The sequence below is a fragment of the Passer domesticus genome, chromosome 13, assembly GCF_036417665.1.
Source record: "Passer domesticus isolate bPasDom1 chromosome 13, bPasDom1.hap1, whole genome shotgun sequence".
NCBI classification, from domain to species: Eukaryota; Metazoa; Chordata; class Aves; order Passeriformes; family Passeridae; genus Passer; species Passer domesticus.
Genome location: NC_087486.1, coordinates 18,207,036 through 18,234,501, shown reverse-complemented (window position 1 = coordinate 18,234,501; position 27,466 = coordinate 18,207,036). Strand labels below are relative to the sequence as shown.

At 43.9% G+C, this 27,466-nt stretch overlaps 1 protein-coding gene across 3 annotated transcripts in view; it reads left to right on the top strand.

Annotated features, from left to right (window-relative positions):
- CTNNA1 (catenin alpha 1) overlaps positions 1-27,466 on the top strand; it is a 117,624-nt gene that overhangs the window by 15,860 nt on the left and 74,298 nt on the right. For all 3 annotated transcript variants that reach the window (XM_064387996.1, XM_064387997.1, XM_064387995.1), the window contains exons 2-7: positions 770-876; positions 2,718-2,913; positions 9,666-9,832; positions 10,583-10,702; positions 12,482-12,748; positions 15,701-15,904. In XM_064387996.1, the coding sequence (XP_064244066.1) occupies positions 772-876; positions 2,718-2,913; positions 9,666-9,832; positions 10,583-10,702; positions 12,482-12,748; positions 15,701-15,904 (1,059 nt within the window). In that variant the 5' untranslated portion in view covers positions 770-771. The remainder of the gene's footprint in view (positions 1-769; positions 877-2,717; positions 2,914-9,665; positions 9,833-10,582; positions 10,703-12,481; positions 12,749-15,700; positions 15,905-27,466) is intronic.

Below are 27,466 nucleotides of genomic sequence, written 5' to 3'. Positions count from 1 at the left end.
TAAAACTGTAATGGGAAAGAACGCTCAGTGACAGCTTTGAACAGATCTCTTCATGCAAATCTGCTTTTCCCTCCTATGCAAATGTTAAGGAGAAGTGTAATAGATATGTAAGCTGTTAAGCATGAACCAGCTGGATTTTCTGGCTTTGTGAGGCTTATATTCACTCCTTTACCTCTGTATTCCTGAAAGGTGAACTGGGTGAAGGGGGAGGGTGTGTGGGCTGGGTTAAACCTGGCCCCTGCTTTGGTAGAGCCTTTGAGCAGTGACTGGTGGTGAAGCTGAGGACATGGGCAGCATCCAGAGCTGCTGAAGTCAGGGGCTCCCTTCTGCTCCCCTAGGCCTTGGGCTGTGTCTGAGAGCTGGCCCTGGAGGGGAGGCAGTGCAAGTTGGGAGGGGGCACCCAGCTTCATGGGCAAAGTGACCCCACTACTTGTGGTCCTTCTTCATTGCTCGGGGACCACCGGTGAGTGGCCCAGGCACTGCTGATCTTGTCATTGCTCTGATAAAACAGTACTGCTTTGGCTAGGTTTGTGTGTGGGTTTATTTACTATGGTTTTATTTTCTAACCAAAATGTGCAGGTAATATCTGTATATTGTAATAACATTTTCTCAGACTCATACCATTTGAATCAAAGCTGATGCTTCTGGAGATGCTGTAACTTCCACTTACGCTAAGTGGATGTTTTGTGTTTAACAGGCTGCATTCTAATTTATTTTTAAGATGCATTAGCAATAAAAAAATGTATTAATGTAGCTCTTCTTCTGGCAGAAATGACTGCTGTCACTGCAGCCAACGTGAACTTCAAATGGGACCCCAAAAGCCTGGAGATAAGGACACTGGCAGTTGAAAGGCTGCTCGAGCCTCTTGTTACACAGGTAGGAAAAAGATGGGGCAAAATAAACAGTCATAAACGTGATTGCCTGTTTTGCTGTTTTAATTAAGTCACAAAGCTTAAATTCTAGGTGTAAACCACTGCAAACTAAAAAGAAAAAAGTCTACAAGCAATTTCTTTGCTCAGTTTCATTGAGCAGTTATTGGCCGTGAGTCCAGGGAGACTGTGCTGCTTCAGCACTTGATAAGACACAGTAGTTACTAACATGCATTTCTGCACTTCTGATTGAAATAATGTTCCCTGCCTACACTTTGTGCTGGATTTGTGAATAAAAGCTTCTTTCTGTGTGGTGTGTATGCTGCAGCGGAAAGCACTGAAGGGCACAGGAAGGCTGGAGTAAGTCTTGTAAATGGGCATTGTGTGTATTGGGTGTTTTGGAAATCATTGGAAGAGACTTTCTAGGAGGTCTGGAACAGAAGGTATGCAGTAGGCAGTTCACTTACTGTCTTCAGCATTGTTTTCCTTGAATATGAAATGTCTAAAATGACAGAATGAGCTGGACACAATTCCTGCTAAGTACAGATGGGAATGATCAAGTTTTGTTTCCACTATTATCCCTTTTAGTCACCAAGCTGCTGTCTGTACCTGCAACTTGTTCCCTCTGGGTCCTGGGGTGGGCAGTTGGATGATGAGGCTTTTTAGCTGAAGTTACTGGCGGAGTCTTTGCTTAAGAGAAATTGTCCTAATTTGGCAAACCTAACTGGGCAAACTCGTTCACAGGACCTTTTTCACCCAGTGCAGTGTCTGTAACTTACTCCTCAAGGAATAAGCACAACAGGCTGTACTGGCAATCCCCAGTTTTCTGAATGATGTGACTGGCAAAATACAGAGGGAACTGGAGCAAATTGCCTTGTTGCAACTTGTTCTTTATTTGTAGAACATGATGAACTGAGAGTACCCAGTACAAATGCTCCCCATTAACCAACCATGATATTCCCAGCTGATGGCTTTCCCTCTCTGCATCAGCCAGCTGGGAAGATGTATTCGGCTCTGAGGACCTTTATGTCAGCAGTCCTTGGGCTTTCCAGAGTAGTAATTTTTTTAGTGTTGTAATTTAATGTCCCTCTGAAGCAGCTTTGTGTGTGTTTTCCGAGGCTTTCCAAAAAGGAGAGGAAAGAGTAAGGCAAGTGTGTGTGGATTTTGTGACAGTCCAGGGGATGGATCCTGATCCTGAGCTCAGGGACCAGCTGGGGGTCTCCTGGCCTCTGGTGATGACTCTGCCCCCATCAGGGTTTCAGTCTAAGACACAGAGCTTGGAAATATTTGTTGATTGCAGGATGATTATGAGAGTTCCGTTGTTTTTGGGTTTTTTTTTTCAGGGAAATAATGAGCTCTACCAAGTCCTTTGCTCTGCATTCAGCCCCTTGGCTATAGCACTGTTTTGGACTGAAAAGATACTGTGTCTCTGCATTTCTGCTGGCACAGACTTCAACCTTGTCTGGGGTCTCTTGTGACTGGAGAGTTATCCCAAACTAATTATTCCCACCTTGGTTTCTTTTATGTGGTGCCAGAGAGCTCTGGCCTGTTACTGAGACTGCAGTTTATCAAAAATACAAATAGATCTCCATTCTTAAAATAAACTTTTGAGGCATGCTGCTGGTAAGAGAAATCTTTGAGCTGTTTAGCTGCATTTATTTTGCTCATGAATCAAGAAGCATGGTAGTGTTTAAATGTGAAAAACAGTCATTAGGTTAACTTTTGGAGCTGGCAATAGTGCAGGTATTAGCAATACACTGTAGAAAAAAAAATACATGTGGTCTTACTATCAAACGGCTAAGTATTAAATTTGATGTTGGGTTTTTTCCCTTCCATCTGTTCCTTTAGGTAACAACACTGGTTAACACCAGCAACAAGGGCCCCTCCAATAAAAAGCGAGGCCGTTCTAAAAAGGCTCATGTCTTGGCTGCTTCAGTTGAACAAGCAACAGAGAATTTCCTGGAGAAAGGAGACAAAATTGCAAAGGAGAGCCAGTTCCTGAAGGAGGAGCTGGTGGCAGCTGTGGAAGATGTTCGCAAGCAAGGTAAGAGTGTGGATCTGGTGGCTGGCCTCTCAAACTGTGGCTCTTCAGAGCAAGTGGAACCATTCCCATTTCCCCTTGCTGCTCTTTCTAATGACTGTGCCTCTCAACTTGTGGGTTCTCAGCTTCCTAGCTGGTATCCCTGAGCAGTAATGTAACTGGATAGGTCTGGAAATTGGATGGCCCAAGTACAGATTAAGAAGAAACAGGAGGACTGATTCTTTGAAGTGCATTTAAAAACTCAGTTTAGGCTCAAAAACGAATGTGCTCCCTGCAGCTATGAATTTTATGGGACTACATCTGAAATATGTCAATAACTTCTTCAATATCTGACTGTATACAGACCAGCACTATAGGAGGAAGAGCCAAGTATTGACTCAACAGAGATGTTTCTTGAATATGTAAAATGTAAACAACACCAAACAGAATGTGAAGACCTTGATTAAATATTCCAGGCTTCCTTCATCACATCTAATGTTGATTTTTATAATTTTCTTTTTTACTTTCTTGGAGCAGACCTGCAAGAAAAGCCTGTGGAGCTGACTTACTCTAAAATATGCACTAGTAAATATTGTTGCTCATAAATCATTTATCATTCTTCCAGTCATGAGTCTTTTCTATGCTTCAGTGAAACCCAGTCAACTGGTATTAATGGTGACGGCTGCTGCTGCAAAAACGGGAAAACTCATTAGCATTAATTACTTGTTTGTAGCTGAAGTTGCAGAGTGGTGAAATATTAGTTAGAAATGGTTCTAACTTCTGGATGAGCCTGGCTGGTAGACCAAAGAAAGATCAAGGTAAGAAGGCTGCAATATAAGGGGCTAATTGAGTTGGCTTAATTTAACAACAACAAACAGCAAGAGAGCCCCCTTTGACACCAAGCTTTAATTGTTGGTGCTTGACTGCTGCTCGGTTGAGGGTTAGTGCTTGTCTGTGGGTGCCTCCAAAAGGCTCAGTGATGCTGGTGAGAGAGGGAGCTCTGCTCAGCCCTTGGGATTGAGAACTTCCCTGAGCTGGATTTGTAGCTGAATATTGCAGTGAGAAGCTGGTGGGAAGGAGAGACTGATAAAAAACTTTCCAGATGACCCTTTCCCATGTTTCTTGGCTTCTTCTTAGTTCTGAGACTACACATAGGCTTGCTGCCAAAACCTCCCTGCTCTGTTGGCTTTGACAGAGGAGGTGAAGCTCATAACTGAGAGGTGCTGGAATGAAATAACTTCCCACCTTAATGTTGCTTCACTTCTTCCCTTTTTGCTGTTTGCATCTTGTGTGGATTCTGGTGTAGAAGGGGTGGCTGTGCCTGTTTCCTCAGGCTGGTGGGTGGTCAGACTGCAGTGAATCTTCTGGACACAGGTGGTGCTCACCATGCTCTGTGGGGACACCATTGCAGCACACCCCGGGATCAAAGCTGTGCTCCAGTGTTTGGCCAGGTTTAGCAGAGCAGCACTTGGTGAGGAAATTAAAAGTCAAACCAGCCTTTGAGTAAAGGAGAAGCAAGTGGTGAAAAATTATCTGGAACAGAGGGGAAGGGTTATTGCTGCCAGTGCCAGGAGGATTGCAGTTCTCAGCAGTGCTAGTAACAGCAGGGAGATACAACCTCCCAATGCATGTGGTTGTGGACATTCTGTGCACCTCAGAAGCCTCTCTGTGTTGTGTCAGACCAGTTGAATTTGTGAACTGGAGAAACCAGGAAAGTGGGATGCAAAGCCTGTACATGTACTCAGCAAATCTTTTGCAACAGGGGCATGAGTGGAGAGGAAAATCTGGGTGTTGTGGTCAGCAGCAGGGTGATGATGAGCTGGTAGTGGGATTATGGATATAGAGCACAATTAATCTTCAGTGGAGGACAGGAAAATAGCATTAATAATGCCTCTATTTAGAATAGGGAGTGGTTTAGTTACCATAATAAAAAAAGATTAATGAATGTAGACAGGGATTATGAAGATGATTAGGACAATAGATAACTTGTCTCATCAGAGAAAATTAAAAAAAATTTTTTAGCCTAGCAAGAAGAAGATTGAGAGAGTACATGATTTTAGTGAGCATGCTTGTTCATAAAATCCCATTTGTTGGGGGTAAAAACAAAGAACTGAAAAGAGCTATTTTGAATGAATAATGGCATGGCTGCCTACTAAATCAATGTAACTGGATCTTCAAAGTCTTCTTGTTTTTTACAATGGAAGAATAAATTACAGCAAGCAAGTTAATGAAATATCCTACAGTAAGATTCCTGGCCCTTTAGAGCTTTGTACTTTTGATTCCTTATAAAGTAATGAAACTTTTTAAGATTTTGAGCAGAAAAGTGGAGATAAGGAATCAAAGTGTTTTTCAGAATAGATCCCACTGTGGTTATTGAAAAGACTTGGTATTTGGAAAGCATTTGATGTGAACATCTTGAATTTTGGCATTGCTGTAGTGTTTGTTACAGGCATTTCTGCCATCAGAGGTTTGCTGGGTAGCAGAAGGTGCAGCACTGGTCTTGCCCAGCCTCACTCCCCATTGCTGGCTCCCTGTGGCATCTTGCTGTATGTTGGAGTGCTTAGCTCCTCTGGTGCTGTTGGGAGGTGTTTTGGAACTTCAACCAGTCACATACCCAGGTGCTTGGCACTGAGGCAGCTTCCAAACTGGGCTCATGAGGGAGATTGCTTTTGGGTCAGACTGGCAAGGCTGTTCCCAATTCCCTAGAATGCTGATGGCTACAGCTCTCTGTCTCTGTATCTGCATGTGAGTGTGGGGATCCAGGGGATTCACTGTGCTCTCCTGTTGTGAGTCTTCCACGGCAACTTTACATAACAGACCAAAAATTAAAACTTAACATTGAAAAATCTAAGCCTGTGTATAGGGTTTGAGGTAGGAGAAGGAATGAATGCTTTGATGGCTCAGGTTGCAAATGCAGGGGAATGAGCCAGCTGATTCAGCTGTGTGTCCTGCTTCAGTCTTCTAAGTGGAGGGTTCTTCAAAACTGAACAGTGCGATGAATTATGAAAGGGGAAAACAGTTTCTTTAACTGTACATCACAGAGGATGTCTGGCTTAAGGATTCCCAAGGAGTAGGAGGAGGCCACTTGTGGAACCTCTTGAAGTTAAATACTGAATTCTTCTTGGAAAATTCAATTTCAAAATTCTGTTGTGACCTGTTAGCTAAATTTCTTAGAAAGGTACAGTGAATTTATTTGGTGTCCTGCAACAAAGCTTTAGGAATGTGCCACTTTGAAAAGCCATAACCTGAGGGAGCTCTGGGGTGGCTCTTTGCAAACTGTAGGAGTGTTGTAGGCAGTATATGGATTTAATTAAAGGCAAGATTAAGGAATTATCAGAAGCTTTTGTTGACATAAGTATCAACTCCTGTGTTGATATGGCAAAAGGTGGTGTGGGGCCTCATCCTTTAGAGCAGAAAGCTAGGACAGCCCACTGTGACCCTGCTGGTGGGTGTTGAAGGTGGCATTGTTGATGAGATAGGACTTCAGTATCCAGAGCAGTGGAGACTTGAAACTCTGATTTCCTGCTTGCCTTCATTTGGTAGGGAATGGCAATTTCTGGGGAAGTGTGGTGGGGTGCTGTGAGCAGGAGGGAATGGCCTGGTGGCACTGGTGTGTCCCTGGTGCTGCTGGCAAAGCAGTCTGGCGCCCGCTCTGAGCTGAAGTGCTGAAGGGTATGAGGTGATGTGTGGGCACACCAGCTCCCAGCTTGGCAGAGGAGCAGCAGTGCCATTGTGTCCTGGCTGTCCCTGCCTGGCCTGTCCTGCCTGCTGCTGTGCCCTCCTGGGATGTGGAGCAAGTTCTGTCCATGGTCATCCTGTTCAACGCTGGGAACAGGGTTAATGGTGCTGCCTGAAAGTGTTGTTACACCCTGTGGGAGTGGGGGAAAGAGACTAGAAAGTGGGAATTTTCTTCTGATGGATTGGAGTCTGACCATTTCTGAAATGGGCTTTGTTCCATTAAAGTGAATTCTTAGTGCCTTATTGACAGGATCATAGGATGTCTACTGTTGCCCATTCTTTTCTCAGCTCTGTTTTATTTTCCTTCCCTTTTAATATCTAATGAAGATCTAAGGTTATATTGGAAAAAGAGACTACTCATGTAAGTATTTGTACCAGCTTTATAATCCAAGTTTCACGGTTGGACTCTTCTCCACTGTGTTACTTTAACTCTTAAAATCCTTCTTCCAGAGTGGTTGTGTTACCTGTGTTCAGTGTTGAAAAAGGGAAGATTGTGCTGGCTCCCCTTGGAACTGCTGATGTGCACACACAATGCAGTACCTGCATATTGAGGCTACCAGGCCAGAGTGCCCTCTTGCCCTTTGAATCTAGCTAAAAGAACTACCCCAGGGTGCTTTCCCTTTATAAAAGAAGTCTGAAAGTCAGCTTCCCTTAATTGGCAGAAATGTGTATATATATGCAACAACTTTAAATATAATCTGCTTTTAATTTTGGGAAGCTGGTTATCTTTTGACACCCTGACAAGCTGTTTGAAACTCACTAAATCTTTTAAAATCTCTTGTTAAAATAAAAGGGAATAGCATTTTATTTTTGGACTGGCTTGAAAGGTTGCAATTTAAGAGCTGGGTAGAGGATAATTTTGGCTTTTAACTTGATTAGCAATTTCTGAGATTCACGTGAAGCAAGTGGCCTCTTCAATAAGTTGTTTTAAATAGAAAATAAATGAAAACAATATTTTGGGAGTTGAAAATGTGGAATTTTATATATAAGTAAATGATGAAGGAAATATTTGTCCTCAGTGTTGGTTCTGGCATATCACAGAATGGCCTGGATTGGAAGGGAGCTTAAATCCATCTAGTCCCACCCCCTGCCATGGGCAGGAACACCTTCCACTATCCCTGGGTGCCCCAAGCCCCAGTGTCCAGCCTGGCCTTGGACATGTCCAGGGATCCAGGGGCAGCCACAGCTTTTCTGGGCACTCTATGCCAGGGCCTGCCCACCCTCCCAGGGAGGAATTCCCTCCCAATATCTCATCTAATCCTACTCTGTTTGAAGTCATTCCCCTTTTATTGTGTTGCTTCATGCTCTTGTAAATATATATCCTTAAATCCTGAGGTTGTCAATGGATTTCATACTTGTGGTGATGATTTTTATTATTAGCCTGTTCCAGAAGGAATAAAGAAAGGGTCATGTCAGCTGTGTTGGGGTTTTGTAATCTCCTGGCTGTTTGAAGCTCACAGTGTTGGTAATACATCATCTCTCACCCATCTCGCACATCTCTCATCTGGAAATCTGGAGTTCTTAACCCATGTTAAAGTAATGAGTTGTGTTCCCTAGAGCTGGGTAGGGGATAGCTTTGGTTTGATACCCAGAGCTGGCATGTACTTGGACAGAAGCTTTTTTGTGGTGTCCCAGTACAGAAGTAGCATATTTTTATCTTAAAATGTTATGTGGCATTCTCGGTTGTATTATTTAAGATGATGGAAGGGTGTTACATAGGGGGGAGCATTTGAGCAAAATCGAGTATCTTGGTATGGTTGCTTGGGCAGGCTGGCAGCTGTGCTTGGGCTGAATTTAGCTGTGAAGGTGTAGAGTGCCTGGGTGGGAAAAACTTCCTGGGCAAGATGTTATGTATGGGGATGGTTAACCCCAGACTTTCCAGCTGTTGGCATTTCTGAGCAGTTAAAAATAAGCTGTTAAATAAGTGGAACCTCCTGGGACCACATCAGGCAGAGATTTGGTGCAGCCCTTGCCCTGTTTGGTGTGGGGGTCTCCATGGGACTCACTGTCAGCTGTCACTTGTCAAGTGCTTGGTGGAAATTTTTTAGTCTCATCTGAGACAGGCTATTTTTATTTTGGCATTTGGCCACATGGACACTTTTTCATACAGGTTTTTGGGAAGCCTCTGAAGCAGCACCTAGCTATAGCAATCTGCTTTCAGGTCATCTCTTGCTGCCTGCAAATCCCTGACCCCGAGGCCCTACCATTTTCTGGACTAAGTCCTAGCTGTTCTCTCAGTGTTTCTGAGATGCGGAGAGATGCAAGGATAACAATGTGGATTCCAAAACTTACTGATGTGTGGGAACTGTGGTACTGGAAGCTGGCCCAAAAAGTGAGGGAGAAATCCAAAATGTATTCCTCTGATTATATGCAGGCATTACTTTTATACTTTGTGAATGCACAGCTAGAGCAAATTCCTCCAGAAGGCAAAGTGGCCTTTGCTTTTCATAGTTAACCAATGGCATTGTGAGCATCTGAAACCCAAATTCTTTGCTCCTGCACCAGATGCAGCCCCACAGGCTATGAAATGTTGAAGCGTTTTACGAAGCGCTGCCTGGCTTTGAATTCCAACCAGGGCATATCCAGCCAGGTCATCGCTCCGAGTTGTTTACGGTCCCAGGAGCTGTGGCAGCTCGCTGTGTGTTTACAGGGCTTTCTGCTGCTTTCTGTTTAACTCCTACACACACACAAATCAAAGCTTTTTCTCAGACTTTGAAAGCATTGGAGCTTGGGAAATAACTGCAGCCCTGCAAAGGTGTGCTGAATTCACCTCTCTAGAGAATTCTAGCATGCTGAAACACCTGTACAAATGGAAATAAGGAACAAAGTGTGATTTCCCAGCCCTTCCTCCCTGCACAACCCCCTCTGCCCCAATACCATGCGGTTGCTGTACTTAGAGGTAGCCACATGCAGCATTAACTGTCAGCCATATTTCACAAAGGTTTTGTTTTAGAGACTCAGGTTGGCTTAGGAACTTTCCAGTGGCTGATGCGATGCTGTATGATGCTGAAGCTAGCCCCTGCTGTCCCCCCATGCAGGTGACCTGATGAAGAGTGCTTCGGGGGAGTTTGCAGATGACCCTTGCTCGTCGGTGAAGCGCGGGAACATGGTGAGGGCAGCACGCGCCCTGCTCTCCGCTGTCACCCGCCTGCTCATCCTGGCTGACATGGCTGACGTCTACAAGCTGCTTGTTCAGCTCAAAGTTGTAAGTGTGGGGCTCTGCTGTGCCTGGCACGCCGGGGCTGCTCTGCCAGGTGCCCGCTTTGTGTGTGACCCTGTGGGGCGTGCACTGGCAGCAACTTCCTTCTGCAGTGGGGGGGGTGTCTGGGGCTTTTCCCTCTCAGCAGAATGTGTGCAGTGGGCATGTGTCATTTGCTTGTATACTCACTGTCAGTAGCTTTTGACATTGAACTGCACTCTGTTCTGAACTTTTTAGTACAAAAACTAACTGAGCCCTGGGCTGCAGCTACAGGTGAGAGCCAGCCCTTTCACTTTAGAGAATTTGGCTTTCTTATAACCAGTACTCCTTTGCAGCTGCTAGGAATGAGTAGTTTCATCTGGCTAAATAAAAATTAAAGTGGATTGTTTGAGGAAGCAAAAGCAAGCAAAAGGGTGGGTGAGTGGTTTGTGCAGAATTTGAAGTGAAATGACATTGGATACTGGGTCTTCCTTTGCAAATGAGCTTTGAGGACGCTCCTTCTGCCCTTTGGCCACTGCTATGGCCCTGCCAGGGCCCTCGACTCCTTCATGCTCTTTCAGATGTGTGTTCTTGACTGTCTCTGGTAGCTGCTGACTATAGAATAGTAGCTAAGCACTATTAGCCTTTAAAGCAGCTCTCTCGAAAAAAGGGCAGAGGAAGATTGCTTTCTCTGACTGCCATGAAATACATTCTGAACTACCTCCTGACCTGTGGACTGTACTGCTTGGAAAAATATGTGAATATATATTCTTTTAGGTGGAAGATGGTATCCTGAAACTAAGAAATGCTGGCACAGAGCAGGACTTGGGTATCCAGTATAAAGCCCTCAAACCAGAAGTGGACAAGCTTAACATCATGGCAGCCAAAAGACAACAGGTATAGTGTGGCCATTTTCTTCTGTATATTAATTCTTATTTTTCTTTTCCAACATACCTTGCTGCTCTTGGAAAGTGCCTGTTCTGTTAATACTTTTTACTTTATTTTTTTATTGCTGAGTACTTTCTGTTGTGCTCTTCCATGTTAAGGAGCTGTGAGCTTGCCTGGTAACCATGGAAAGTGTGCTTGGCTGTAGGGTGCTGCTTCTGATGGAATTTGTTCATAGTAGCATTTGTAAATGTCAGTATTTTAGTGCCTGACATGCTGCTGCCCAAGAGCTGCACTTGAGGACAAGGACCTGTGTCCCAGCCCTGGGGCACCCTCCAATAGACCTAGTTGCTGTGTGGTTCATGGAGATGGACTGAACATGTCCATGTGCACAGGGAGCAAAAGCCGTGGCTGGGCACAGCTACAGCTTCCTGAGGAAGTGAGTGCTGCTGCTCACTGGTCTTGCACTGGAATGTCCATTGGAGGACGGGTTTAAATTCCTGTTTGTTGTGGGTATGTTCTGTGTTTGGATAGCTTGTGCTTGGCCTTAAATTGCGTGTGAAATTTGTTTTGTTCAACAGCACTGGTGTGACTCATTCTTGAGTAGTTAAGTTTTCAGAAGAAGGCAGAGGTGTGGGCAGTTTAAATTATCAGAAATAGCATAATTCTTTTAGAGCATTTTTTGCCTCTTTGATCTGTAGATATGTACAAACCAAAACTGCTTATGCACCTCTGACACTGCTTGGGTTTTTTTGCACAGATTTGTCTTAGAAAATAAGCTGGGTACAGTCAAAAAGGGATTGCCAGTTGGTTATGTATCTCAAATCTGATTGCAGTAAATGGGAGTAGGGTTGTGATGGCAATGCAATAAATGCTCTAAAACTGCTTTGTGATGGATTGTTCCACACTATGGGAAGTGTTTGTACAAAATCTGTAAATCTCTGTGCCTGCTGGAGTGCCCTCCCTGCTCAGTGTGCACCTTACAGAGGTCACCTATTGCCCATTCATTTTAGAGAGTCTGACAGAATTTTTTTCCCTTTTCTCAGTAAGGCAGTCCTTGTCTTCATTTTCACTGCCTCTTTGTTAGATTTAAGAGGTAATTTTGAAATGTTGCTGCTGCTAATAACTGTGGTTGTTCCTCCTTTCATAAACTTACTGCTTGTGCTGGACTCAGAGCTTTATCTGATCATGGTGCTCTGTTCCAAAACAGAGGTAATGGTGCTTTAGAGAATTACAGCACAAGGTGTTTGGGAAAAGACAGACTTGCTCACTAATCTTGAATTAGTGGTAATTACAGTCATTGGATTAATTTTGTCTCATTCGAGGTGAACAAGAAGTTGAATGAGATGATATATTTGTTCTTCTGAAATTAAGTACCTGAGTCTCTTGAGGAGAGTAAATGCCATCTTCTAGGTGTGATTAAAGAAAACATTCTGGTTGTGAGCCTGGGAGTTTAAATTAGAGATGATCTTGCTTCTCATCTGCAAATGCAAGACAAGACACCTTCTAAAATGCTGGTCCAGTGCTGCAGAGGAACAAAAATCCAATGTCAGATTTTGAATTGTGGTGTTGTGAATTGCCCTGCAGTGTTGTTGTTTTTTGGCTTTATGAAGCTGTTGTGTTTTGCAATCAGTTGAGCCCTTAAGGATAGGAATACTCAGCAGAGAGATTTGAGGAGATTTGAGGCAAAGAACCTGCCCGTCCTTTGAAGATGTGGGGAGACAGTGCGTGGACGTTGAATGTGGGCAATGCTCTCAAATGTTTTTTTTTCCCCTTTAATTTTCTTAACAGGAGTTGAAAGATGTGGGTCACCGCGATCAGATGGCAGCAGCCAGAGGAATCCTGCAGAAGAACGTGCCCATCCTGTACACGGCGTCCCAGGCCTGCCTGCAGCACCCCGACGTCGCTGCCTACAAGGCCAACAGGGACCTGATCTACAAGCAGCTGCAGCAGGCGGTCAGCGGCATCTCCAACGCTGCCCAGGCCACGGCCGCCGACGACGCGGCCCAGCAGCAGGGCGGGGGCGGAGAGCTGGCCTACGCCCTCAACAACTTCGATGTGAGTTGGAGCCCTCTGGGAAAAGCCCCTCCTGCCCCTGCTTTGTTAGCCACAGCTTGCTTTTATTGATATCGCCTGGAAGATCATTTTCTACTGAAGTGCAGCAAGTTGTAGGCAAAGTAGGCTTTTTTAAAAAAAGCCATTTTCCAAACTAGGGTTGATGGAATATAGAAAGCTACATATGTGGTTCTTGATGATGGAAGGCTGTCAAGTTAAACTAGCTCTGAAATAGCAGCCTACTGCTACATTAGATGGTTTGTTTGAAATTGATTATTTCATAATATATTTATGTAATGTATTCTTGGAGGTGACAGAAGTGATTTATTAAAAGTGAATCATGTATTTGGGATTGCTGAAACTACCTCTTGAAAGGAACATGAAGTGGGAAGTTTTAATATGATCTTTGGTTGGAAATGAAGTCATTTCATACTGATAGGTTGTACTGATCTGTCATGTTCTTTATCTTGCATTCAGCACGTTGCTGAGGACAGCCATGCATTTTTACTGAGATCGCTTTCCTTTTGAAGCCAGGATTCGGTGTCTACCTGATTCAGCCTCTGAATTTTAAACACTGTAGCACTAACTTACACTAGAACTTCATTTAATATTGCAAAGCTATCGCTCAAAAAGCATTTAATAGTTGTGGTTTTGCCAGATTTTGCTCACTTTCTCCTTTTTGCTCTTACCACTCTCATTTCTCCCTTTCTGCCATGTGTATTTTTCTGGGATAAAGTTATGATGGAGTTCTCCCTGTGTCTGATGGGAAGGCTTTCCCTGTGATCTCTTGGGTAACAAGAGGATGTCATGGCTGTCTTGATCTTTGTGACTGGTTTCAATTTTGAGTTTGGCTTTCTGAAATTCCATCAGATGCTCAGTCAGCCTTTGGAGGATGCCTCAGGTTAGCCCCAACAGGCTGCAGGTTCTCAGAGGTGCCTGTGGGAGGGGAAGGCAGCCCTGCAGCAGCAGCACCATGTCAGGGGCAGGCAGTGAAGAAGCAGTTCAGTGCAAGTTGGTGGACTGGCTTGTACAGCTCAAACCAGCTAATAGGATTTCTGATAAATCACCCTCTTTTACTATACAAACTCTCCAATATACAGCTGCATACTACTTTTTGAGTGTTGCAGCTCACATGAAGCTTTTTGAGCTTTTAATCCCACTTTGTGAGGCTCTCTAATAGCAGCAGTGCCTGATCAGCAGGCCAGCTTCATGATAGCGTTGTCTCATCCCTGCCAAAGGAGGCTGACAAAACAAATGTGTTGAGGTTCTTGGCAGATGTTATCCTTGCACTTCATTTCCTGCTGCTGCTTGAGTGTTATTACACTCCCATAATAGAGACTTTGAGCACACATGCCCTCAGATACTCTAGCAATGGTAAAATATGAAATGGCTACCAGAAGATAACAAGCTGATTGTTATCTCTTTTTTGGTGATGCAGGTCTGGAGTGATAGCACACTACCATTGTATTTGCCAGTGGCTAAAAGTTTCAAAAAGAATGAGGAGGGAATGTGTTGGAGAGCACATGTCACGTTCTCCTCCTGCTGTGATGGCTGCATGGTTACTGCAGAGAGATATGAAATGTGCTGGCTGGCAGAAGCAGGTGGTTGTGATGTGCCTGCTGAGGTTAGCTTGAACACAAACTGGCTGAAAAAATTCCCATTTCAAAAATCTTTGGGGCTTCTTTTAGAATTAAAAAATTCTGCCCCTGAAATAACCCAGCCTAACCCTAAACAAACGATCAGACCATGAAGTGGCCAAATTATTTTTCTTTATTAAATTACAGACCAGTTTAAACAAATCACCTGAAAGGACTCAAAGGTGGTAAATACTGTGCAGTTTCTTCTTGGGGAGCTTCCAAGGGTGATGGTGTTGGTCCCTTGAGAGCAGATGCATCAATGCTGCTGTTTCAGCCCTGAGTCTCTTGGTATGAGCTGTGCTTGCTAACTCTGGCAAGAGAAACCTGTCATAATTTTCTGCCATGAAGAAATTGATTTCTGTGTGGTTTGAAACCTTTATATTGATATTTCACTTTCAAGAATTTTCGAGAACACGTTTGTATTTACCTGCTTAACACTGAAGAGAAGAAAGGGCAAAATAGGGCAAGAGAACACAATATATAGAGCTAATTCTGGATGTTTGTTTTCTTGTTCATGATGGAATAATTATATCTGACAAGTTAACTAGTGAAGGCCTGTCCAAATTGACATGTCATTAGGAAGAGTTCTGTACTTTGAACCTTATTTTTTTTGGCACTTTTGATTTTTACCATTCATGTAACAAGGCTTCCTATGGCCAAGTTTTGTTTAGCTGTCAAAGCAGCACAAGAAATGAGTAGCAATATAATCTGCTGGGAAACCTCTTAGTAATTTTACAGAACTACTCATGAAAATCCTCCTTAGTGCCAAAATGGTGTCGTTTGCCTCTTAATGCCTGATCAGGGGATTGCTCTAAGTGTTGGTTGTGTGCATGACTTAACAGTAATACACTGCTTTGATGCCTTAGAGTGGCTACCTAGAACAGAGGCTAGACAAGATTAAGGGAAGTGGGTATTTATTGAAGGCCTTCAGTAGATACACCTTGGGCAGTCAGAAGCCTCAGAGAGGGGCTACAGCCAAGATGGTTGATGGTCATGGTTTTTCATAAGTTTTTTGGTCCATTTACATATCAGGCGTTAATCCTCCATTTACACTTTCAGGTAATAAAATAATTTACTCCCTGTTTGTCTGCCCCAATTCACTATTGTTTACATCTCTCAGGGCCTGAGACAGTGAGATATCCTTGAGTTTCAGTCCCAGAGAGGAATTGGTTTGTCTGACGAAAATGCAAAGACAGTCGCTAAGACTCTATAAAGAGTTCAAGAGTTACACACTAAAGCTTTTTGAAAAATACAAACGCTAAATCCTAAGGCATCACTTGGGCTAGTGGCTGATTTGCAGAGCTTTTTCTCTTGCTAGAAACAAATCATCGTGGACCCCTCGACGTTCAGCGAGGAGCGGTTCCGGCCATCCCTGGAGGAGAGGCTGGAGAGCATCATCAGCGGGGCAGCCCTGATGGCCGACTCGTCCTGCACGCGCGACGACCGCCGCGAGCGCATCGTGGCCGAGTGCAACGCCGTGCGCCAGGCCCTGCAGGACCTGCTCTCCGAGTACATGGGCAACGTGAGTACCCCTCTGCTGGCTCCCTTCGGGGGTGTAACTGCATGGCGTCAGCCAAAACATGGGAGTGAAACTCTGAGTTCATGGGCAATGTCAGTGCCCCACTCTGCTGGTTCCCTTTGTGGGGTGTGACTCCATGGGGTCAGCCAAAACATGGGATTGAAACTCTGAGTTCATGGGCAATGTCAGTGCCCCACTCTGCTGGCTCCCTTTGTGGGGTGTGACTCCATGGGGTCAGCTAAAATATGGAATTGAAGCCATGTCCTTCAAAGCTGGTTTGCTCCCTTGTACTTGGCACTGGTGGGGCTGCACCTGAAGTGCTGTGTCCAGTTCTGACCCCTCAGTTTGGGAAGGACATTCAGATACTTGAGCGTGTCCAGAAGAGGCAGCAAGGCTGGAGAGGGTCTTGGAACACAAGTCCTGTGAGGAGCACCTGAGGGAGCTGGGGGTGTTTAGCCTGGAGAAAAGGAGACTCAGAGGTAACACTATCACTTTCTACAACTCCCTGAAAGGTGGTTACATTCAGGTGGGGTTGGTCTCTTTCACCAGGCAGCAACTGACAGAAGGAGAGGTCACAGTCTCAGGCTGTGCCAAGGGGAATATAGGTTGGATATTAGGAAAAAGTTTTTCATTGAAAGAGTGATAAAGTTTTGAAATGGCCTGTCTGGGGAGGTGGTGGAGTCACCATCCCTGGAATGTGTTTAAAAAAAGACTGGATGTGCCACTGGTTTTGGGTGGATGGGTGCCACAGGTGTTGGGACTGGGTTGGACTCTGATTTTGAAGATCTCTTCCAGCCTGGTGATTCTGTGAATTCTCTTCTGTCCCAAACAGAATGTGAGCAGTAACAAGGGGTCCTCAAAGGTTTGTCATGAGGTGGAATGAAACCTACTTAAACCACCAATGGTACTTACCTTAAAACTTATCAGTCTTCCAAACTAGTGTTATCATCCTAAAGTGTTAATCCCTTGGCACTGCTTCTATTTCTCTTTTATGACTGTTGACATTGTTTTGTAGAGAAATTCAAACTTTGGTTTACATAAGGTAACTGGGCTTATGCAAAAAGTTCTACTTCACTTCTGTTGTCTCTTGGAAACTAACTGTGTGTCATCTTTGTAGCTGAAAACATGAATTACCAGAATCAAGTTGATTATTGTTGCTACTCAGTTTGAGTAGAAGTGATGTATGAAGTCAAATATGTAGTAAAAAATCTGAGAGCAGTTTGGTGTAAATATTGGGCTCAGAGCAATTTTTTTCCAGTGTTTAGGCACTGAATGTGCACAGAGTGTCTGAAGCCTGAGAGTGTTTCCACAGTTGGAGTGAGTGTCATATCTTGTGGATGAGCTTCTGCATTTGAGAGCATCATGGTTTAGTATTGGACTTCCTTCCCCTCCACTGCCGCTTTGCTCTTGTTCCAGTGGGTTTTAAGCTGAAGAACTTGCTATGTTGAGAGGTGAGATCAGGATATCATAAGATTATAGACAAGACTATATGTAATTGTTAAACTTCAATACTGATAAAACTGATTTCAGAAATAAAGTTGCAGAAATGGCAACAACTTCAGCAAACTGTGTGGCTTGTAGCACTGTGGCAAGTTGTCTGAATAAATCTTAATGGGAGGGCTTGAGGTCTTATGTATGCTTCTGAACTTGTTTGAGGTGCAACTGAGTTCAGAGATATCCTTTTTGGACAGTAACACTTAATTAAGAACCTTGCTGCATTAGGTACCTTACCTTCAAATCTTTTGGCCAAAGTGATTTCAGCATAGAGCAAAACTGGTCCAGGGGTGGTGGAATTTGGAGAACAGATGCAGTGTGTGGTAGAAAGAAAGGAAAACAAGGATTTCTGTTTACCTAGGAGAAGGGCAAAGTAATTGAACAAAACTGAAAGGCAAGTCTGATGTAGCCTGCGGGCTGAGCTAGGTATTCATGTAGTCTGTCTTAATTGCTTGTGAAAGTAGCTTGTGCTCAGCATTGACATTTTGTAGAACTTCAGACTGCAGCTGGGAAGCAAAGCACGAAGTTGTGCCACTCAAAACTCCTTTGAGCAGGGTGTTTTATGAGTCTGTGAAGCATCAGCAATAATCCCTCAAATGTGCTGCTGGATTGGATGGATCCCTGTCAGCATGATTCCGAATGGAGCAGCCACCAAAGGGTAATTAAACATGTGCAAGAGGTAAATGCTCGGTCTTGCATGGAGGAGTTGGTGGCATTTGTCTCATTGAAAGTTGGCCAGATAGCCATGTGAGAGTGCAGAGCTTTGACTTCCTCTCACAGTAGTGCCTGTCCTCCTCCTCAGCCATGTGCTTTTGTCTCTGATAGGCAAGTTAAAGTAATCATGCTGAGATGGGAAGAATGTATTCCCTCTCTTATCTCCTTTGGCACATTGTGAAATTAGTGGAGCATACTGCATTTTTTAAAGTCACTGTTATGTTATGATTGTAGACAGTGTAGTTGGGGAAATGAGATTAGAAATTCAGTGAAATGGAGTGGAAAAAGCAATTGATAAATTATGGTGAAAATGTGGGATGGTGTGTAAAAATCCATACTGTAAACCCCTCTGTGATTAAGCTGAAGAATGACTAATAGTTGGGAATCTAAACAGTGAAAATGGTTTGATACATCTGCAGGAAGAGTAGGGATGTGCTGACTTAGAGTAGTGGCAGAGGAAATGTCATTTCATGTATATGTATGATATACCCACAGCTCCTGGGATGCTTTCCTCCAGCCTCCCTTTGAAGGAGGAAGTGAATTGGGCATTAAATCTGTTAATTGCACAGCACTTGCAGTGCATCGTAAATCCTATCCAAGTGCTAGAGTAAGAGGTATTTATTGGCCAAGTGTAAAAATTCAGAGAAGATTGGATGAGGAATAGACTGGAAAGGCTGAAGCACAGGACTGTCTTGAGACAGATTTCATTTTTAACTTTAAATGCCTTCTCTTCAGTGACTTCCTCTAGCTTTTGAGCTTTCTTTCTGATCTCTGGCAATAACAAGACTTTTCTAGACAGTTTGTAACTCAAAGTTTAGTGTTTTGGACCCAGAGTTTAACTGTTTCTCTGTGCCTGTCCTTGAAGGTCTATAAGTCTGGAAGCATTGGCAGCTGTGTTATGGAGTGTGGCAGAAGTTTTTAGCTGAATAACAGGTTTTGGCAATAAACTGAATTGTAGGATGTCTTGACCCCCACTGCATCTGCTGGCAAGGTGATGAATCCTGTGATTATGCCCTTAAAAGCAAGATTTGCTTGTTCAGTAGCTTGTTACCGAAGTTTGAATCCCCTTTTTCTTAGATTGGTGTGTGTATGATTTCCTTTTTCATCTAGTATGACTTCTCTTGCCATTTTCAAGAGCAGCTTGGCCAGACTAAATCTTTTATGTTAAGGCCAGCATTGTGTCAGACAGTGGTCAGTAGTGGGCCCTGCAAGCAGAAGGACAGGAACAAGGGAGCTGTTTAATTTTTCTTACCCCAAGTTGGCAGACTGCATCTCAGGCACTTCTGACCTTCTGGACTGCTCTTGAAAATGGCAAGAAGAGTCGTGGCTAGTGGCAGGAGTCTGTTTCTGTGGATGGTGAGATGGGCTTTCATTACCTGCATTCACTGAATGTCATTGGCCACTTCATGGTCCAGCCTCTTGGTTTAAAAGCTACATTCTTTGAAATCCCAACTGTTCATCCCTTAATTGTAGCATCTGATTCTCTGGCTTTTCCCCTCCTCTTCCACTTTGCCTGGGGAGAGCTGTTTTCCATTATGGCTTTTTCTCACTTCTCACAATTCCAACAGAAAATAGTTTTCCTTTTTAAAGTTGCATTACAGATCCCTCCTGGATTGAAATAGCATGGATGCCTATTTGCATTTAGGTTTTATTAGTTGGAGTAAGCTTGATTTTTGCCGCTGATTCTGAATGGCAGAGCTGGGAGGAGAAGGCCTAAATTCATTTTTGATTCTGAGTAGCTTTGTGAAAGCAGAGTAGTCCAGGGTCTTGGTTCTGGGATCAACTGCCTGGAATGCAGTAAATTCACCACATGAGTTGCAGCTATGTTTGTAATATAATTCACAGATGGCAAGACCCAGATCTTTGTATGATCAGCGGCAGTCAGGCATTCTTGGTGTGTATTTTATTAATTAAATGAAGAAATTTCAAAGCATATTTGAGTTTAGTTGAGTGTCGATTCCAGACTTAGGCAGGGCAAGAGGGCAGAGCAAAGCATCAAACTGAATGATATCAAGATTAATAGTGCAATCAATGAAGAAGTTAGTAAGAAATATCAGAAAATACAATGGAAACAGTCTTTTGGGTCTAACTCCATGGTCTTGTGTGGGTACATGTTGATCTGTTGCAGTTTGCTCCAAGTAAAAAGGATGAAGCTGTATATTTTTTGACACTGCTACCAGTTTATCCTGGTGTTGTCTTTTTACTGGCAGCTGGTGAGATTCCTCTCCTCACTGTAGGTGCAGCCAACATCTCTGCTTTTCTGTTCTGTGCTACTCAGCTCTGCCTCAAAGTTAACATAACTACTGAAAACTACATGGATATCTAAACTACTGAAATGCATTAAAAAATGCCCAGTGCGCTGACAGCTGAACAATTTCTCTATTTTAGAAAGAAAATGTGTCACTGGCACAGGAATCCAGTTGGTTGTGACAGGTACGTGCTCTGTGCTGTAGCCCTCTGGGTGTCATTAGCCCAGGACTTGGGCAGCTTGCCTTGCTGTCGGCTCTGTGTTACACATGGCATGTGGGATTTGGTGCCTTTGAGGCCAGGCTTTGAAGGGGTTTGGGGTTTAGTAGGGTAGAAAGCACAGGCCATGCCCTGGAAGTGTTACCAGCAGTTTCCAGTGTGCTCTCAGTGTGCCCTCAACTTGCAGGAGACATCAGACTGATGTGTAAGACTGGAAATAAAAGCTTCCTTCAGCTTTTGACAGTCCATTTTTGCTGCGTGGTGCAGGAGCCCTGGGGGCAGTTGGGCCAGCAGTGGTCGGAGGTGTCTGGCTCTGTTTGGTATGCACAGGGAAGTGCAGAGAGCTCTCATTTTCAGTCTATTCTGTACCCCATCAATTTCTAATGCATTCAGCTCCCCTTTCATGCACACACCAGTAACTTAGCCATGTACCAGCAGAAACCTTGTCAGGAATTGTAGTTTGGCGAGTGCGGAATGCGGACCCGGAGCCCCATTGTGTACCACATGCTCTTGTACAATAAAATCCCTTGTTACTACATTTGGAAACGATAAATCATGTTACATAAAGTAGCCTGACAGGTCCCATTTCAATGGGAATTTTAATGCTTTCATATTAACATTCTGACTGTGTCCTTGACTGTCTGCATTGCATTAGAGGTGCTTGGCAGCAAATGGAGAAAAGCCATTGGGAGCTGGTTCAGAGCAGGCATTCCAGGCACACACCACTTCAGGATGGCTTTTTATTTTCCCTGGTTTCCATCTTTTATTTGGCCTCAAGTGCTTGAGCACCGCAGCAGGGTCTGTTTGGGGGTGGGGGTTGTGTTTCTGTTTGTTTTAGATTCTAACCTAACCCATGCTGGTATGGCACAAATTCAAGGTGGAGGAAGTGGTTGAGCCCAGGCTGTGGCCCTGCTCTGCCTCAGGGAACTGACAGGCCAGCGTGGTTTGAATCTCAGGGTCTCCAGAGAAGGTCCCAAGACTGCTGGATTTGTACCTGGTGGACCCATAACTTGTTAAATGCTTGGTTTGCACCCCTGTGTCTGTGTTCAGTGCAGTTAGGGGAATGCAATACTCCACACAAGTGCTGTTTGCTCAACCCTAATTGCACTATTTTGCTTTTCTTTCCTAAGCTTCTCTGAACATCTCTGATGCTTGGAAAGTGATTGGGCAGAAAAGTGCCTGGCTTATCTATTCAATATCTGCTGGAAGAAATAATTTGTCTTCAGAACTACCAGCAAAGGATATTTCTACTCCTGACACACTTGCAATTTACAGAATGGAGATGTGTTTTCATGATGAATTTGCCTATTAATAATGTTGATCCACAGCTTTGTATTCCCATTGAGGATCCAAGCTTGGAAAGGAGCACGTGAATTTTCACATGACTGTGAAATTCATTTATAGCAAGTATCTATATACTGAAAGGGCTCTTGCATAGCCCTTTTAATAAAAGCATCTGTTTCTGTGGGAATAGATGTGAATTAAAATGGCACACTGATCTGTGTTGATGACAAAGATGCTGATAAAAATTCTGCCTTGAGATAATCTACACTTTCTTTTTTAATATTGTTTGTCAGTTTAAGATGCCTGAATGCTGACGTGATGGATGTGGTTTGAAAGCCTGGATGGGTTTTCCTGTCATGGACTTAGCTGCTCAGTAGAGAGCTGTGCTGTTATGCTGGGCCCTAATTTCCATAGACATTATTGCTTTGACAAAAATGCTGCTTTTAAAAACATAACATTTCTGAAGTGATAAGAGTTTTAAGTTTAATGCTTACAGGCTGCCATAGAGGAAATATTTCAGCATCATTGGAGTGAAACCAGATGAAGATGGTGAGAACTTCACACTATGTCAGTCAGGCATTTTTGAGCTACAGAATCAAGCTTCCAGGTATCACCCAACACCATCCTGGTTTGGGATTTCAGTATGGGGTTTTCAGGAGATGTTCTGGCACCTTGTGTTTCTTAAGGACTACAAGGACTTACAGAATTTAAGAGAAGTTCTGTAAACCTTGTGATCTTTGGGTTTTGAAGCTCTTCAGAGTCTTCCCTATCACTCCCAGTGGTTTCCCTGAGCTTGTCCCAATGTTGATGTGGAATTGCTGGTTTAGAGACCCCAAACAACTTGGGGTGCCCAGCCCTAGAGGGGAGGGAGGGCAGCACATCTGGGCTCCAGCTGCGTGCCCTGGGTGGGGGCACAGGCCAATGCAGCCAGTGATGCCAGTGGCGCAGCTTGCAAGTCCTGGATGCTTTTCCAGACCCAAGACAGATTTTGTGCTGTGCAGATGCATCTCTTAAAGAAGCATATGGCTGGCTGAATGCCTCCTGAGAGAATCCCAGCAAAGCCCAGCACTCACAACTTGGGTAGGATTCCAGTAGGAGCCTAGGAGTCTCTTGAAGTCTTAAATCACTGCTGTGCTCCATCCACTGCCTTCAGCCTTTGCTGCTTGTTTGGTGCAGAGCTGCCAGTGAGAACTCTCTTAAACTGAATAGATTTGACAGCAGCTGGGACTTGTTCTGAACTGCCTTGTACATCAGAACTCACCCTTGCAGCCTTTCCACGCTTTGCAGCATTTTTGTTACAGACTCTTAATGTAGGTAAAAGAAGGAAGGTGGCTGCCCTCAGTTACAGTGCTTGCTGCAGCCAGCTGTGCAGCAGAGCTGAGCTCCAGTGCTGGCTCTGAGCAGGAATTGAGTCCTGTGGATACTTTGAGTGGCAGTGAAGGCTCCCATCCTACCTGGTCCCTCCTTTCCCCCCTCACCCTTTGCTTTTGTGCTGGTGAAACACCTGGGTTTTCCTTTCTTGTCAGGCATGTGTCCATCTCTAATGTTAACACATTCTGATCTTCTGATAATGCATTATAAACCTCGACCTTTCTTAATCTCATGTTGATCAAATAACATTTAAGATTAGTGCAGGGAAAACCTGCAATAAAAAATGTGTACTGCCTTGTTTGTGATATGAAGGTTGGCATTTTGCAGTGTTTTACTTTCCTTGAACTCTTAAGTGGTTTTGCATAAATGCATTAATGCTGTGCATAGATTCTGCCTTAACATTGTGGTTTATGGCTTAATTAATTTGAATTCTACTGTTTTGTAGGAAAATACTTGAACTTTATCTGTCTACATAAGATCAAATATGTAGTCACCCCTAATGCAACTCTATTTGGTGATACTTGAGTAGTCTCTCAAAGTCAAATTCGAGGAGTATGGATGGAATGGAGCATGTAAGTTTGCACAGTGACTGCTGATCTGTGGATAAACAGTCTTTTAGCCTCCAGCAGGATCATGCTCTCAGTGTGCAGAAGTATTACACACACAACTGGGCTTTTCAATTCCTCTCGTTGGAGGAAGGGGATGATGGAATTATTACAAAGCTGGAATACCACAGTTCTTGTATTGCAACGACATACTTGATTCTCAAGTCCTCAACTTTTCCTTTTTCTTTTGCCTTGGTTTAATACAAACTCTGGATTAAGTTCCATCTGCAGGTTGGGATTCAGGAGACAATGAAGGGAGAGAAGGGGAACAGTCACTGTGTACAATGTACATGTGTCCCTCTGGTTGTGTGATACCACTTGTCTCCTCTCCAGTGCTCCCATGACATGTAAAACCTGTTGTGCTTTTTCATTTTTTTCCTTTCCAGTACCTCTTCATGTTTTTTACAGCTCCTGCTGCAAGCATTAGAGGTCTTGATGGAAACTGGGATATTCTGCTCTGGATATGGTGTTTATTATCCAGACTCTGCTCTTGCTTAACTTGTTTTATCTTGTGTAAGAAAGCTGATGTTCTGTAATGCTCTTAATGTGTCCTGGAGCTTCAGACCTCCTTTGTCCCAGTAAGTCAACAGAATCAATACAGAATAATTAGCATTTGTGGCTTATCCAAATAGTGGCAGCCCTCTGGAATTTAAATAGAGGTAAAAGAGTGACTTAATCCTTCTCATGTCTGAGAAAAGGATGAGGCTTAAGCTGTATCTTGGAAAGCTGTTGAAATAGAGGAGAGAACTTTGGCTTCCTCCTGGCCTACACAGGGGCACATTTCCTTTAGCAGGAGGGATGGGAGTTATAGGGGAAGCAGCAGAGCCAGCTTGTGTATGGCAGGGTTAAAAACCTGCTCAGGCTGTCTGAAAACACTTCATGACTTTGGAGACTGGATACTCAGAAATTGTTTTGCTGAACAGGCATTCTAGAAGAGTAGTTTTCTTACAATAAGAACAGCAAAGCCAGAGGCTGTCAGGCCAGGAGCTGCCTTGCAGAAGTGGGCTAAAAGGTGCATTTTTTTCAGCAGCAATTAAAAAAAGTACTGGTATTGAGCCACAAAGGGAAAAACAGGGCATGTGCAAAATTAGCAGTAGGCAGTGAGGAATGAAACCCAGATGGTTCTGTACTGGCTTTCACAAATACCTGTGCCTTCCACAAATGGAGGGTGTTTTTCTTTATTGTGTGTGTCAGAGTGAATGCAAATATTGTGGGATGTGCAGCCACTCGTGGAGTATCAACTCCACTGTGTTCTGCTAACCTCTGTCTCTCAAGAAACAAGGCTGTTGCCATTCATTGGGTGCTCCACTGCTGCCATATGTGGCCAGAAGAAAAAAATTGCTTCTCAGCTCAGAATGTATTTGATATGCCTGAGGTGCTGTCAGCTGTGGTTTGCTGAATATGATAACGTGAATTGACGTTATCAGTTACTTTCTGAAACCTGCGGAGTGATCTGGGGAAATGAAGTCTGCTGTTTCTCTGGGGGGAAAAGGCTCTGAAAATAGAAGGTTCTTGGTTTAGGATCGGTTCAGCTTTGTAGAAGTGATATCTTGAGAGTGAAGTCTGTGAGGCACAGGAAGTGTGGGTGACATGGGAGTGTGTCGGGGAGTGACTGGACAGAGATGAGGAACATCTTGGGGATGCAGGTGCATCCGTCCTGGGTGCCATGACTACTCCAGAACATCCTTCTAGCTTGCCTCTCATCTGCTGGGATTTAGGGAATTTATTTTGACCTTGTATTTAAAGGATGGATTCCTTAAAAAAAAAAAAAAACGAAAAAACAAAAAAAACCAAAACAAACAAAAAAAAAAAAAACCACCCCCAAAAAAACCCCACAAAACAAAAAAAATAACAACAAAACCAAACCATAAAGTACATTTTTGTTGCCTTTGATTGACTGAATTTTGGGAGTAAAGTTCCCACCTGCAGGTGTGGCAGGCAGCTTCTTTAATATGATGACAGATGAAGATTTGGCCATGAGGCTGCACACAGTTTGAGGGAGTTGGAACACTGACTATCCTTAAGTATTCAAGAGTTCAAATAATCCTGATACTGTTAAATTTCTTTTCACGTTGTCTTGATATATGAATGTAGTTGCATAATTTCTCCCCAGATTAAAATACATACAGAGATATTAAGGAATGCTGGAGATACTACAGCAATTTCTTTGAGACACCAATCTCATTATGTGCTTGAGACTTTAGCTATTTTTTAAAATTTTATTTTCTTTTCTGATATTACCTGCAAAATTGGTATATGATGCTTTAAAAAGCCCTCATTTGCTGAGTAGGAAGACAACCCTGGGACTGGTTTGTAGCACACACATTTTGTTCTGTATCTGGTGTTGGAAGTTGATGGATGTTTTTCCTTTCAGACTTCCCAGCAGATGAATTGCAGCTGTGAATATCAGTGCTGCCCAAGTCAGATCCCTCCATGTACATGCTGTCCCCATGGTTTTTAACCCAATACTCTGCACTGCATTTCAGTATGCATTATTTTTATTCAAGTTCTCTTGATTAAACCCCAGAATTAATGCAATTAATTCTGCTTGCTTAGAGGTTGAGCACCTGGCTGTTTGATACTTTCCAGGTGGCTCCTGCATCTGTGGCTTCAGTCTCATTTCCCCCTTTTCAAAGGGTTTGTGTGTGTAACCCCCACCTTAGCACTCAGCCTCCTGGATTCTCCTAGGGGGGAATGTGGGACGTGGGCCTGGCTTCCTCTTCCCTACTGTGCCTTTGAACCTCTCCTTTGAGGACTCTTTATTGAGTCATTTTGGGGGAAGAAGGTGACTGAAGAGCTCTGATGTCAAGTACACACACAATAAGACTGCAGCCATATCACTTGATACTGTTCCCCTTAAATGCCAGTTTGTGAATTTCCTTTGAGGCAGAATGAGTTTTTTGGGCATCTCTCCAGGAGTCAAAGAATCCAAATTCTAGAGGTCAGTGGACTGAAAAAAGCCAAGAAAACAAGAAGTTAATGCAGAAATAACTGAAGAGAAAGAAGTCGAAAGCCCTTCAGCCTTGTGCCTGGGCAGGTGCCCCTTTGGAGCTAATGGCCTACAAGATGGGCATGGTCCTTCCTGCAGGGCCCTTTCATGGGGGAAGGCCGGGTCTTCACCAGGCCATGGAGGAGCTGATGTTCTTGTCAGGGTGGGTTTGCAGGTGTGGCTCTCTGCTGGCTACAGGTGAGGTGGGCTCCTGCTCTACCCACTGTGGTCAGTCCCAGCTGTGCTCAGCCCAGGGGCTGCTCTGAGTGTGCAGGCACTCAGGGGCCTGCAGAATGAGGACAGCCTGTCAGGAATGTGTGGGGAGAGAAAAAGAGAAAAACGTGGTAATTTTGCAAATCTTCCTGTCCTGTACACACCCCCCCCCCCCACCCCAAATGCTCTCATGAAGGCTTTTTCACAGAGAATGTAAAACTGCCTTTTTGGTGGCAGGTGCTGAATTCTCCAAACTTCCTCTAAATGTTTGTCCCCAGTCACTTTTGTAGTGCTGTGGAAACCTATTTCCTCCATGCCCCGAGTTATGGGTATCCTTAGCTGGACTTGAAACTTTTTGTAACAGCGGGGCACTCAAGTACACAGGGCACTTGTATCTCCTGGAAGTATTCCTGGTGTTATTTCTAGTGG